This window comes from Rhinolophus ferrumequinum, chromosome 21, assembly GCF_004115265.2.
Source record: "Rhinolophus ferrumequinum isolate MPI-CBG mRhiFer1 chromosome 21, mRhiFer1_v1.p, whole genome shotgun sequence".
In the NCBI taxonomy this organism is placed as follows: Eukaryota; Metazoa; Chordata; class Mammalia; order Chiroptera; family Rhinolophidae; genus Rhinolophus; species Rhinolophus ferrumequinum.
In genome coordinates, this window is record NC_046304.1 from 45,821,867 (window position 1) to 45,837,231 (window position 15,365).

General features: G+C 33.9%; 1 protein-coding gene across 3 annotated transcripts in view; it reads right to left on the minus strand.

The window, feature by feature from the left end:
- ABCA5 (ATP binding cassette subfamily A member 5) overlaps nt 1–15,365 on the minus strand; it is a 60,990-nt gene that overhangs the window by 11,023 nt on the left and 34,602 nt on the right. For all 3 annotated transcript variants that reach the window (XM_033090651.1, XM_033090649.1, XM_033090650.1), the window contains 9 exons: nt 15,020–15,189; nt 12,498–12,625; nt 11,939–12,076; nt 9,040–9,153; nt 6,349–6,519; nt 5,276–5,389; nt 4,733–4,867; nt 3,219–3,293; nt 2,631–2,722 (listed from right to left, as the gene is read on the minus strand). In XM_033090651.1, the coding sequence (XP_032946542.1) occupies nt 2,631–2,722; nt 3,219–3,293; nt 4,733–4,867; nt 5,276–5,389; nt 6,349–6,519; nt 9,040–9,153; nt 11,939–12,076; nt 12,498–12,625; nt 15,020–15,189 (1,137 nt within the window). The remainder of the gene's footprint in view (nt 1–2,630; nt 2,723–3,218; nt 3,294–4,732; nt 4,868–5,275; nt 5,390–6,348; nt 6,520–9,039; nt 9,154–11,938; nt 12,077–12,497; nt 12,626–15,019; nt 15,190–15,365) is intronic.

Sequence of the window (15,365 nt, forward strand, 5' to 3'; positions counted from 1 at the left end):
AAGTGGAGAGGGAAGCACTCTGGCTGTGAAAGAAGAGAGACCAGATAAGAACTAGAAAGAGATTCAGGTTTAAATGTGATTTATGAGTTCTACCGTCTATTACTTTGTTTTAAATGGGAGAAAAGTGAACCCCTCCAAAAAGAAAATCACCCTGTTAAGATCCAAAAGAGGAACTGACTGAGCGACACTGATAGGCAGACAGGATAGAGCTGGATAATAGGAGGGGCACCTCTTGCTCTGGGACTGGGAAAAGGCAAAAACAATGAAAGTGTGTCAAAAACTTAATTCATAATTAAGCGGTTTTGTTTTCTGAGATGGCAGGATCCTTTACTAAGGAGTAGGAAATAAGGTGAGGTGAGTTAATTTGGGGAATTTGAGGAATACAAAGAAGGCTTAGGATAAAGAGACAGGACGGTGCCAGCTAACTAAGAAAATGTGATATGGTTACGTGTTAAAACAAAGCTGAGTTTATGTGGGATAAATATGTAACATTATCAAACTGCACTTTTATGTTATTTTTCTCTCATGTACAATTAGATTGACCAAAATAATGATTCTTAGTGGGCAGGTCAAAGAGATACAGAAGATGAGGGTGCTGAAGGAGGGTGAAAGTGATGAATCACGGAGCAAGGCTGGTTAGAGAAAAAAGTGAAAATAATAGGGATTAGCTAATACATTTGGGAGAACAGAAAAAAATCGAGGGTATGAAATCATAGGAGAAAAGTCCAGTAGGACTAATAAAATAAGATGGCTGAAAACAATGAAAAGTGACTGGTAGAGCTGGACACTGGAGTTTAAGATTTTACAGATGAAGTGAACAGCAGCAATGGCACAGCTCTGATGCAAATACATGGCGAAATGGAACAGAGACAAAAATCACCGGCTTGAAGAAAATCAAACTCTGAGGGGTTAGGTTATCTATGTGGATGCTGAAGTCTCCCCCATGATGACAGTAAGAAAAGGGGCAAAAAGGAGAAGAGTCGGATGTTAAGTCTTCAATGAATGTGGGAAGTATCCAATGGTTAATAAATAACCATTTCATGTTTATCTATACGTTCCAGTTTTCTACAGTATGTTAATATTCAGGATATAAATAAATATGTAAGTAATATAAAAAAGAAATTCAGAACCAATTTAGTACCAATAGCTATATTTGAATAAGTAACTCTTCTTAAATTTAAAACACTGTGAAAAGAAAATGCAGAGACTTGGAGAAAATATTTTCAAATCATATAATCTATCCGGTAAAATACCTGTATCCAGAATATATAAAGAACTCTTATAATTCAAGAATATAAAGATATTTCGTTTTTTTTTAATGGGCAAAGGATTCAAACACATTTCTCAAAAGAAAATATAAAAATGGACAAAAAGCATATGAAAAGATGCTCAACACAGGAATCATCAGGAAAATGCAAATCAAAACCACAATGAGACACCATTTTATATCCACTGGAATGGCTAACATCAAAAAGATAAACAATAACAAACATTGGCAAGAATGTGGAGGAAACAGAACCCTCAGACATTCCTAAAAGGACCGTACAGTGGTCCCCCCTTTTTGGTAGTTTCACTTTCTGCAGTTTCAGTTACCTGCAGTTAACCGCAGTCTAAAAATATTAAATGTTAAAACTGCAGACATAAACAATTCACGAGTTTTAAATTTCATACTGCTTTTATTAGCATGATGAAATCTCGAACTGTCCCACTCTGCCCACCTGGGACCTGAATCATCTCTTTGTCCAGCACTCGTTATGTCACTTAGTAGCCCTCAGTTATCAGATGGACTATTTCACTATCACAATGCTTGTGTTCAAGTAACCTTTATTTTACTCAATAATGGCCCCAAAGCACAAGAATAGTGATGCTGGCAATTCAGACATGCCAAAGAGAAGCCATATAGGGGTCCCTTTAAGTGAAAAGATATGTATGTATAAGACAAAAAAATAGTATACATAGAGTTGGGTACTACCCATGATTTCAGGCGTCCACTGGGGGAATCTTGGAACATATCCCCGATAGATAAGGAAAGACTACTGTAAAATAGTGCAAACACTTTAGAAAACAGTCTGGCAGTTCTTCCAAAGGTTAAACATAGAATTACAACAAGACCCATCAATTCTACTCCTAGGTATCCACACAAAAGAAATGAAAATATATGTCCACACAAATACTATACACAAATGTTCATAGCATCATTATAATAGCCAAAAAGTGGAAACAACTCAAATGTCCATCAACTAATCAACAGATAAAGTGTGGCATATTCATACATTGTAATATTACTCAGCAAAAAAAAAAAAAAGTAATGAAATACTACTACATGCTGCAACATGGATGCATCTTGAAAACATGATAAGTAAAAGAAGCCAGACCAAAAATGACTATATACTTTATAATTCCACTTATATGAATGTTCAAAATTGGTCAATCTATTGTCTGGAGACAGAAAGGAGATTCGTGGTTATGTAGGGTTATGAGGCCTGGTGGGAGGCATGGGAAAGTAACTAATGGGCACAGGTTTCCTTTGGGGGTGATGAAAATGATCCAAAATCAGATTATGGTAATAGTTGCACAACTCTGCAAATACACTAAAAAACATTAAAACTTAAACAAAAATTTTAACTGACCTGAAAAACGGATCCTTTCTTATTGATCTGCCTCCGTATTTTTTCTCATAGTGCTGTAAGAGGAAAATCCATAGTACACACTGCAAGTAAGGCTAAAAGAAGAACACAGAACAGTTCATGGCTGAATCTTTTTTTTTTTATACCAACAGAACAAAGACCACATATATCAGTTTCCTTACCAACACCAGAAAAATTGATCACTTTTTTGCATGTCATATCAGTTATGAATAGATTTTAATATAAACCAACATAGATTTTTAGTAAAATAACCCTTCACATACTTTTCTATCTCTGTTAAGTTCATTAGTTGTCAGCTTCATAAAATATAATCAAAGGGGAAAAAAAGCTGTGTTTGAAGCTAAGGAATCCAGAATTATAATAATGTAAAAAAGCCAAGAATATTAAAATTGACACATTCAGTGAATGAAAATTATTACCACCAAAATACACATTAGCTAGCATTAACTAACACATTCTTTATGCACCTTCAATTTTACGCAAGAGGATACAAAGTAAAAAGGAAATTAAAATCACACAACTAAACTTAAGGTAACATGCTGACACAAAAACATTTTCGTTATTTCTTACCGATATAACAGCCACCAAAAATCTGTCCCATGGATTATAGGTATCCTCATTTTTTTGTATATTTTTCCATAAATCCTAAGACAAAAATTTTTGAAAATTTATATGCTGCTGTGATAGTGTGACATAATGATATTTGGTCTTTGACACGGGTTCCTGGCACATAGCTTCTAACATCCTTGGATTTCCTGAGTGATAGAGGTGATATGGGCGTCTTTTGTTGTTTAAAACAAGCATCTTTCAACCAAAGCTGACAGGTGACTCTTGGGAGAAAGGAGGCTAGTTGCCAGAGGAACCAGCCATGTGATTAGAGGGTTGGAACTTTCAGCTCCATCCACTGACCAATAAGGTGAGGAAAGGGATATACCCTCAACACATGGTTTGGAGAGCTTCCAACTTGATGAAAGCACTCCGATACTGGGAAGGTGGTACGCTCCAAACTCCACAGGGACAGAAGTTTCTGCACTTGGGACCTTTCTGGACCTTGCCCTATTTATCTCTTAACCTGGCTATTCAGTTGTGTATCTGCTATAATAAGCTGGTAATAGGAAATAAAGTGTTTCCCTGGGTTCTGTAAGCCATTATAGCAAATTACTGAACCTGAAAAGGGGTCATAGGAACCCTGGATTTGTAGCCAAGTCAGACAGAAGTGTACGTAACCTGGGAACCCACTACTTGTAACTGGCATCTGAAGTGGGGGGGGGCAGTCTTGTGAGACTGAGCCCTTAAAATGTGGGGTCTGCGCTAACTCCAGGTAGTTAATGTCATATTGCTTTTTGTGAGGGAAAAACCCATATACTTGGTGTCAGAAGTACTGTGAGTAGTAGTTTTCTTTTAGCTGCAATGTGTAGAAATATTTGGATTAAAATGAAAAACATGCATTTTATTCAGCAAACATGTATTCTGTATAAATAAGTTAGCTACTACTATTAATAACTGTGATTTGTACTTAAATTCTTCCCCATACCCAAAATTTCTATCTAAGGAGATAACATAAACATATTAAACTAAAACAAAAATGGGGGTGGGGGTAAAGAGATTAATGAGTAGAATTAATCAGTAATCATCCTAAGTCAATAATTCATCACTTAATATTTTCTTAATCACATGGAATTTTTTTCAATTATCCAGGCTGAATAAAACTAATCTGTTTTTATTTCTTCTTTGAGAAAAATCTCTACACTTTATTTTCTCTAATCCCTTTACAATACATTACATAATCCTTGAAAAACACCCCGAAATACTGAAGTCAGATCATATTTATAATTTATGTGCATATATCATTTTGGGCATCAAAGAACATGTAATGGACATAGCCCTCCTCTGAGACTTTAAGGTTTAAAAACACGTACAAAGAGAATCTGCAATAATTTTAAACTGCTGCAGTAACAACAATTAAATCAAGTAGTAGTAGCTAATATGAAGAAATTTTTTACTAGTTTCAGTACAAGAACTAAGATCTCAAAGATTAGGCACTATTTATGCTTTTTAAATATTAAAACACGTAAGAGACCCACCTTTATGAAATAAATCAGACAACCTAGAAGTGGATAGATCGGAATAGCTATGCAAAATGTATAATGAAGAATAGCTGTAACTGTGTATCCCATAAAGAAAGTTATTTCGGTGATTGCCGTGCAAACCAATGCTATCTAAAGAGGAAAAAAAGGAGGAAACAAGTGAAAAAGTGTTTAGACATTTCATGCTCAGCATTAACTATGTTTTCAATCCTTAGTGAAACATGGAACCAAAGACGATAGTTAGCCAGGAAGCACCAGGGTACTGGTACCAGTTGTTTTTAGCTGGCACCCTTGCCGAGCAATTGTTAAATGCTTTCAATAACATCCCTTCATGGAAGGGATGATGCAGAAGACAAATATACAGACAATAAGATGCTGCCAGCTACGTATCTATTTAAGTTCTGTGCTCAGAAAAGACACACTAACATTTTTCAATGTAATCCTTAAAGAGTTCAGGACTCTTTTTTATCAAGTATAATCATGCGTTTCACATAAGTTGCTGTGAAAAGTTGGGATGAAATAATATAAAATGTGACTTACCATAGAATAGATTAATGACCAAAATTCTTTGGTATTTGAAATTTTTTTAAAAGTGAAAGAAATAACATAGGTAAACAGAATAACTGATGGAACATAACCAATAAGACAAAAAACCTGTAAAACAAAAATGTGTAATTTTATATGAAAATATGAATAACAATACATAGATATAAAATACCAGTCATATTAAAATACTAAGGAATAATTATTCAAATTTTACTGCTCAACAAATCACTCCCCTACTTAAAATTATAGTAGGAGTTACCACGGACATTTCTCTTAAATCTAGAAAACTCATGCTTTTAACTAATTAGCACAATCCTGAATAATTCATATATAAATTGTCTACTATTTGCAGTTCTTTTCTTTGTCAAGCAAAATGCTATCTCCTGTCATTTTATTATAAAAACAAGTATAGCTGGTTACAACTTTATCTTTCTCAATCAACTATTAGCTACCATTTTAATAAACAGCACTTAAGGCATTTTGTAAATTTTTAAGAAAAACTTTTATTAATTTATAAGGCAGAATTTAATAGGTAAGGTCAGTATGATCTCTGGGAAAATAAAGAAGTTTACTTTCATCAAACCCAACCTCATCTAGCGCCAGGCTTTTTCCTCCAGTAAATCATTCATATGAAAGCAGTCATTTACATGTGAACATGAATGCAAATCACACTCTTTCTTAGTATTTTAAGCTTAATTTTAAATTATGGAATAAAAGAGCTTCTTTGTGAAATTATTTTCAGGCATAGAGACTAGGAAGACATTTTAAGGAAGCACTATTTAAGTATTCATGATTACACACAAGTAGGTAGTCTACATGAAAAACCACCTCAGTTTCAAGGAAATATTTTATAATGGTAGTAAGTTATTGTTTTAAAAATTGCTTATAGTAATATAAATTGCATTAATTATAGGTATTGTATACAATAATTAAATAGAAGCTGGCTCTATTGTCTGTAAAAAAAATGAATATCCAAAATACTCAACCAGCCAATTGTAACATTTACAAAGGCTTTGTTTTTTAAAGTAGCCCTTTATTTATAAATAGCACAACTGATGTTAACTTACCACAGAAAGAAACTTTACAGCATAAAAATATAATCCATAATGAAATGCAAATAAACTTCCTAGCATCAAAATAAGAACAACAAAAAATAAGGGGATATCAACAATAGCTTGTCCAATCCAATATGCAGATGGCAAAAGACCTGCAAGTTTAAGTTGAGTATAAGCTTTGATCTAAAAAAAAACAAAAACAAAACAAAACAATTAATTATAATTTTAAACACTTTGCAAACAAACAAAAACTCTAGCTAATTATTGTAGAACTCTTAGTTTTACATCAACAAAACAATAAGTCTATATTCCAGGTCTATAGGTAATAAAAGCCCTCTTGACAGCAAAATATAAATTCCATTTAGCCTGTAACAACTTCAATTAATTTTTCAGAATCAGATTATAACAGTGCTGCTAAGAAACATAAAACTAAAATGAAAGGTGTTGTTGGGGTTTTAGCTGTACAATAGTGATTATATATCACAGTAGTCAAAACATGATTGTGAAAATATGTGGAAATAGATGGAAAGATCTATTTTAAACAGGAAAAGGAGTCTCACTTTTAAAAACTGACCTTTCATGAAAACACTAATAAACTGCCAACTACCATCTGGATTTACACAGGGCTTTCAGATTAAGCGTGAAACTTTGTATAAATTATGTACCTAAAAGCCTTTTATACATATATACTCTTGTGTAGTACATAAATGTAAGTTGTTAATACTACCATAAGTAAATAGCATTTTCATGAGTACTAAAAGTAACTTCAATGATATAGTTCTTTTAAATCTCTAATGCTCTCATTACTTAATTTGAAATTTTAAAAAACTTTTACAAATCCAAACCTAACAATTTTATTCACTTGATTTCTGTTATCCAAAAAAACATCCCTTTTAATAATTAAAAGTTATATGAAAGAAAAAGCCATAGAGTGAGATAAGGGGAAGCATGGAATATAAAGCGTAGTTAAGAAGAGGAAAAATTATATAAAAACTGGACAACTGTTGTGCTCAATGAATTATAAGAAAACACAAATTCCAACATAAAGTATAAAAACATAAACCAAGTCAAATACAATTATTTGCAATAATCCAATTAAATGCTCGTTACTCATACACTGCTGGTGGGAATGTCAAATGGTTTATCTACTCTGGAAAACAGTTTGACAGTTTTTTATAAAACTAAATGTGGAATCACCACACAACACGGCATTGTACTCTTGAGCATGGGCATGTATCCCAGAGAAATAAAAACCTCTGTTCACACGAAAAAACCATACACAAATGTTCATAGCAACTGAATTCATAATAGTCAAAAACTGGAAACCCAAATCCACACCATGGCAATAAAAAGAATAAACACTGATACATGCAAACTGAATGAATCTATAGGAAATTGTGCTTAGTGAGAAAAGCCAACCTCAAAAGAAAATACGCTGTGATTCTATTTGTACATTCCTGAAATATCAAAATTAAAGAAATGGAGAACAGGTCAGTGGTTGTCAGGTCAGGGAGGGGGTGGGGCAGGCGTGTGGGCTTGAAAAGGGCAACGGAAGAGATCTTTGTGGTGACAATACTGTTCTGTATCTTGATGTATCAATGTCAATATTCTGGTTGTGATATTGAACTACAGTTTTGCAAGATACTATTGGGGTAAAGTGGATCAGAGTACATAGGGTCTCACTGTATTATTTCTTACAACCTAAAATGAATCTACAATTACCTCAAAATAAAAATTTGAATAAAAAAAAATTTAAGTGGAAACAAAAAAAGAGAAAAATCTAGTAAGAGAAAAAGAGTAAAGTCTAGTAAGTTTTATCTTTGAGGGGTGGAAATTATGGCTGATTTTTATTTTCTTTATACTTTACTGTATTTTCTAAAATAGTACAATGAATATATATAATAGAAAAGTTAAACATATTTTTAAAATATCTTCTGAGACTCATGTATTACTTTTACATGAGGCTTAATCTCATTATTAATCACACTGTATAAAATAATTTAGACAAACTTGCTTCCACTGATCTAAGAATAGATATGGAATGAGAATTTTGATTAGAGAAGTAAGAGAAAGACAATTTCGGCAGAATGGAAGAGTGGAAGGTTTTGAACGGCCAAAAGACTGTATAAGATCGTCATCTGCCTGGATGGAGGACATCAAAATAACAAGGAGCAGAAAAGGTAAAAGAATACTAAGAAAACCTCTGTACACATAGCAATTTTCCCTAGGTCCTGGTGATGACAATCATTTCTCCCCTTTTTTTATTTAACATCAGTTAATTGCCTTATGCAATCAATACATTCTATTGAAGGTTAAGGGACAGAGGCAGTTTGGTGTACCAATTAAGAACATAAGGATCACAGCGAGTTCCCAGATCTACTACGTAACACAAGATGAGTCAACCTGGACACATCATATGAACACTTCCATCCTCCATTTCCTGATCTATAAAGTGGGTAACGTAAAACTTACCTCACAATGTTGTAAGGATGAAAGGATTTACTTTAAAGGGTACGGCAAGGATCTGAGTATTAAATGACAGTTATTACTATTATTATAAGAAATTATAATAAATGTATTTATACTCCATTTCTTACTCCTGAAATAATTATATGTAAGTCTTGCACTCATGCAAAATAGGTTATTTCTAGTGAGATTTCTTATTAGCAAACTATAGCTGTAATTTTTTAACTGAGTCATTACCTTATGATTCTCTGCGTTTTCCATGGCAAAGTAAGGTGGCATTGCGGTGACAATGATTCCAAGTAAAGCTGCTTGAAAATACATTTCAATTTTAAAAACTATGTCTGTAATTTCCTGAAAGACAACCACAGAATAAGAAACAAAACTGAGAATTACTTTATATCATCTTAGTACTTCCTAAAAGCCTACCAAAACCTCTGAAGAAATACATTGGACAACCATCCCAGGCATAGTCTATATGAAAAAACAGGTGGCAGAGTGAGCCGGCAGTGAGCTACAGTACCAACTTTGCTACTTATTAAATAGCTATATGATCCTGAGCAAATCACTGTACTTCCATTTCCTTATGTACCACACAGAAAAATATGGCATATAAATTAACTTCACCATGTAATTAAAAATAATAACTGCACAGAAAGCAGTTAACATATCCACCAGTGGTTCTATGCAAGGAACATGACCATCTCAGAATGATCTTTGATTCCCTCATTGGTTGCCTGGACTATAAGCCAAGTGGGATCTTGGGGCCCTACTTTTCTCCAGTGGGAAAAGCTGTACTCAAACTCAGCTTCCTAAGGCACCAGGAGTTTCTTCTCCCCAGCACACAGGACGGTAACTCCCACAGGCCCCAAAGGTCCCTAGCTGCCCCAAATGTAAACACCCAGAACCAAGTGTACTGTGTCACCCCCCACTCTCAACAAGGCCATTTTCTTAACCTTGTTCTGTAAGAAGATGTACCCCTGGAACAAGGAAAGTGTCTGCTCTAGAACAGAACCCACACATGTCTAGCAGACACCCTGGTCTGGCGTACTCCTCCACAAGTGGAGACAGACTTTATCCTGTGGAACCTGGCCGTCTGAGATTTTACCAATAAAGCCAACTCCTTAATTCATGCCATATGACACTGTAGAACTTTCCCCAACCTCTTGTACATGACAGTGGCTAAAACCAACAAGTATGTAAGCTAAGCAGTACAAGAAATGGAGACTAAAAAAAAAAAAGAAGAAGAAAGAAATGGAGACTAATGAGAGACTACAGTGGGATTCAATCACACAGAATGTGATGAAGAAAAAAAATATGGAACATTAGTAAGACTATATCTATGAATAGCGAGCTTTAAAAAGTCCCATTTCTTTCCCTCTAGTTTTAAAAAATAATATGATTGTATGTCAGTGAGGGAAAATGTAAGTTACAAGATGTATTGTAATAACTATAGATATACACAAATGCAGTAACATCATAAAAACATGTATGGGAATTATAAATTTTGAACTGTGGTTACTTCATGGAGCTAGAGAAGGAAACAAAACTGGGGAGAGGTACACTGGGGATTTCAACTGTATCTTTAAAGTTCAAGTTTTTTTTAAAGTAAGACAAGATGTTAACATTTGAAACATTTGAGTAGTAGATACATGGTTGTTTATTTTCTTCAGGTCGGAAATATTTCACACACAAAACAAAATCAGAAGGGATATCTACAACTTCAATGATTTCAATAAACCTACGCACTGGTGACTCACAAATATTTATTTCCAGAAGTCTCTCGATTCCTATGTCCAAATGCCTACTACATGTCCATCAGGCACAAATGCCAAAACAATTCAGCAGACTCAAAACTGAAATCAGTACCTCCATTCCACCAAATAAACCAAAAATCTCTCTTCTACTTACAATATTCTCAAAATTGGTGATTACTACCATGCACCACATTACCCAAAGGTCTAATATGACTCCTTTCTTCTTCTCACCTCACAAATGCAACCGTGATGAAGTATGCCACATCTCTTTAACATCTTCTCCCTCTGTCGCTATTATTACTGCCCCTGCATTAACTCAGACACTTGTCATCTCCTCTCGTCTACGCTAGTTAGTAAAAGAATCTCTGATCTGATCTTTGTTTCCTTCATCGTAGTTTTCCTCACAGAAATCTCTCCCCACCCTTGTGCCAGTGATCTTTTTAAAATGCATATTTAATGTTACGTTGTCCCTATGTCCATGTATAACTGTAACAAGAAAAGTACTAAATTAATCTTCAATGTGATTTCCATTTAAAAATGGCAAAAAATCACAGCAAACTAAAAAAGTTTTGGGTGTAGATTATATAGACATGGAGACAGAAAGTAGATTGTGTTGAGCTGGGGGTGGAGATGGAAATAAGGAGTGATTAATAGGTACAACAGTTTCTGGGGGAGTGATGAAATGTGAAACTGATTGTGGTGACGGCTGCAGAACTCTATGAACATAATAAAAACCATTGAACTGTACACTTTAAATTGGAAATTAGATGGTGTATGATTAAATCTCAATACAGCTGTTAAAAAACAGTATAGGAATAAAAAATGCTATTACAGAAATATATTTGTCCATTTATTTTTCAGTACACAAAAAAACATAAGGTGGGATAGTCATTGCATTAAAGTCAATGGATCTGTTAAAAAAAAAACAACACATAAGTATTGAGAGAAAAATGTTGAGTATTTTTCTGAAGACTTATGTTAATTTTCATAATTATAATCCCACAGTCCTACTAAGAGGAAAAATAATTGTCTGGGTGACTTCTCAAGGTCCTTTCAATACCCAGTATCCAGAATTTACATAAACAATATTCATTTTTAAATTATCTTAATATTTCTATGATTAATATGAAAAATACTTTTGTTTTACAAAAGTATGGACACCAAGACGGAACCTCCTTGACCCTAAAGCAAACGAATACTGGGGACTCCTAAACCTAGAAGTAAACCATGCCAATTCAAGTTTTAAGAAAGCTAGATGGCACAAGATGAACTTCCTCAGATTTTGTTTGTTATTACCACTTGGCTTTTAATACTTATTTTACACACACACACACACACACACACACACACACACACATACACACACTTTAAAGTTTGTTTACCTGAAAGAATGGGGTATTCCAGATCTGGATGCTTTCAGTCACGTTTAAGTGATAAAGATAGTAGTTACTAATGATATTCATCAATACAGGTAAAGAATAAACCATAGTACTGTTGAAAACAGCTGTAAAAACATACTCCTACAATTTCAAAAAGAGAGACTCATTACATACCGTATATAAACATAAATGGATATATTGTTGCTACGTACCAAGCTTTTCTCACCAACTAAGCTAATTCTCACTAACTGTACTGAAAGCTGGTCAACAAATCAGAGAAATAATAACTTAATGATAGATAAAAACAACCTGGTTTGGAATCTACAGATATTTTGATATTTTAAAAAAATATATAACAAAATAAAAGTAAATTCCTTGTAGCTTTATTTATTGGTCATCCACCAGAGCATAAAATATATCATAAATAAACTCAGCTACTATTTTCAAAAGTAAATGTTAATTTCCAACTAATGAGGCCAAGTCAGCAAATAATTAATTTTAGAGGAAAAATCTTCGTATTTTACAAATTCCAAATGGGTATTTGCTTGTATACATTACTCACCTTTTCTGACTGCATCACATTTAAAGCTGCACTGTGGGGAGCAGCAGATACATAGTCACTGTCATTAAACATCGTCACCATTATGCTCTGTTTTGTGAAAAAGCGAAGAAGATCACTGATATCTGAGTCTGGTATTAGAAAATAAGCAAATAATAAAGAAGCAGTTTAAGTGAGAAACAGGCATAGGCTTTTAATAACATTAGAAAGAGCTCTCCTTTAAAAAGTATTCTATCTTCAACAGCTAAGACATGACTGAGAATATTGGCTCTGGAGCCAGTCAGCCTGGATTCCAATCCAAGTCACTACATACACAGGCCTCAGAACAGAACCTGTTTTTTTTTTGTAATTGAACAAATTTTAGCTGCCGCTGCTGCTACTACTATTACACTGAAATTTTATTCATAATACACGGTATTTGGTTAAATAGTGAGAATAAAAATCTATCTAGCAATTTTATATAACAAGAAAACCAGCAGGCTCAGAAAGGTAGAAGCCAGGGTACGAAGTTAGGTAGCATCACTCCTTAGAGGATTTCTGCATGCTTTGAAATAATATCACAAGTTTTATAAATATCGATTGCCTTAATTACCTTAATACATAAGAACACACAATGAGGCCTTCATCTACATTTTTTAAATTGCCTGGAGCCAAGGGAAAAACTCTGAAGCCTGTCTAAGGTTTAAATTCATACCGACATGCCTGATGAATGAAAACATTCCATTGTCACAAAAGCCAAGATGGTTGAGAAAAATCTAAACCAACCAAAGACGTTATCAGTAACTAAGTAGTACGGCAGGGGGGGTCAGATTCAGCACCAAACCTGAGTGTCACAGAGAACAGTGCGTTTACTGATACTACGTGTATGCCTAATCCTATCCCCAGCTTGCTAGAGTGGCTCTGTACTCTTGAGAAGAGAGCTGGAACGGAAGGAACTGTATCACCTGTGATACCAATGTTTTGCGAGGAGGGTAAGATACTGCCCAATATAAACACACAGAAGTCAGTGATTCCTAAAGGAAACATGGTTTTCTTTAGGACCAACAATGAGGCCTAGGAAAATATGGAATACGTATTTTCTAGAAGTACTAAAAAATAACAGAAGGGACAAAACTGAGAAAAGACTAGAATTTCTGCAGCTCAGTTGAGATTAAATTCAAAGCAGAAAAATTTGAGACAGATGTACAATGCCCCAAATACACAGGAAAAAAAAAAGTCACAACGTCAGAGTAGAAGGCTCCATGTAGTACTGTATTTTAGCAACATGAAATGTATATTAAAACCCAAGGGACGGCCGGTTAGCTCAGTTGGTTAGAGCGAGGTGCTGAGAACACCAAGGTTGCTGGTTAGATCCCCGCATGGACCAGGGCCACTGTGAGCTGTACCCTCCTTAAAAAAACAAAAAACAAAAACAAAACCCACCAAAACAAGAATTCTAATGAAAGAAAATGCAAAACTGCAAAACGTAACATTTTCTATTCAAAAGTACTTTTCTATCATTCATCCTCCAAAAGAATAAGTTACATAATAAACTGAAAACCAGATTTTAACAATGATGATTTAAAGAGTAATTTATAATCATCCCTAATTATGATTATTCTTTTAACACTGGGCAAAGCTCTTTAGTTAATAGTGAATCAAAAGGAAAGATACTAGAATATAGGTAAAGTGCTGGGAGATGTTAAGCCCCAAAGAGTTTGAGGATACAAAGGGTTGTAGGAAATGCACCTCTCTAACATATTTCAGTAAGATAAGCAAATGATGCAGCTTTTGTGTTGCTGTATATTTGCCAGAGTTTGCTAACCTTGATTTTCAATTCAAGAACCTTGGGAACTACAAACTATCTTTGAAGATAGGAGATGGATGTATTGGGAACAACTGATCATGTAGGAATAACATTTTGTATTAGGTTTTATTATTTTGAAAAGCAGAATCCTATGTAAGTTCCTTTCATTTGTTCTGACCCTTGCTCATGGTCATGTGTTTTTAATTTTTTTTCCTATTTCACAATTATGTAATAAGAATAATCAATAGCAAATCCAAAAACATCCATTACAAGTAACGTACTTGATTGTAAATATTTACATCTGTGATGTTTCTTAATTCTAATTTTTCAGATAGTCCTTGAAGACTTAACATTTCTACTTAAATATATAACTGCATAAATATTACATGCTGTAACTTTTTTCAACTTCTGAAGTTTATTTTTCTCACAGTAAACTTTGAGATGAAACATGCTGCTCTGAGAATAATGTTGTTACTACCAAAAAAGGAAATTTTATGATTATAAGAAGTATAAATTAGAATATTTTTAAAAACTGTCATCTATACTTAAACCAAAATATCATTTCTATAATATATTATTCAGCATTAAGGAGTTCTACTTAATTTATATTTGTGCAGCCAGAACATGCTTTTACCTTACATACATATTTATATTTAAAATCCATATTTTCTGACCTATATTTATCCGTCACCCCCACACACCAACCAACACACATTCACAGACCTTCACACACTCTCACCAGTAGAATTTTGAAGAAGCAGACTTGTTTTGTATTTATGAGGTTTATCTTCAGGTCTTAGGAAATATAAGTCTGGAACAAGTTTGATGGGAACCACAGCCTTTTTAAGGGAGTGATGTACCACAAACATAAAAATCTGAACTGCAAAAAAGATTAAAAGCAGAAGCAACCTGAAAGAAAAAAAGATAATACAGCTCAAAGCACATTAATATGTAAATCTATTTTTTAAATCTTCCTTCACATGACAATTAAAAGGTACTCATTTTTTTAAAAAAGAAAGAAAAAATTGAAAAGTAAATCACACTTGGGAGTAGAATTTCTACTCTCTAAAATGATCTCATGACAA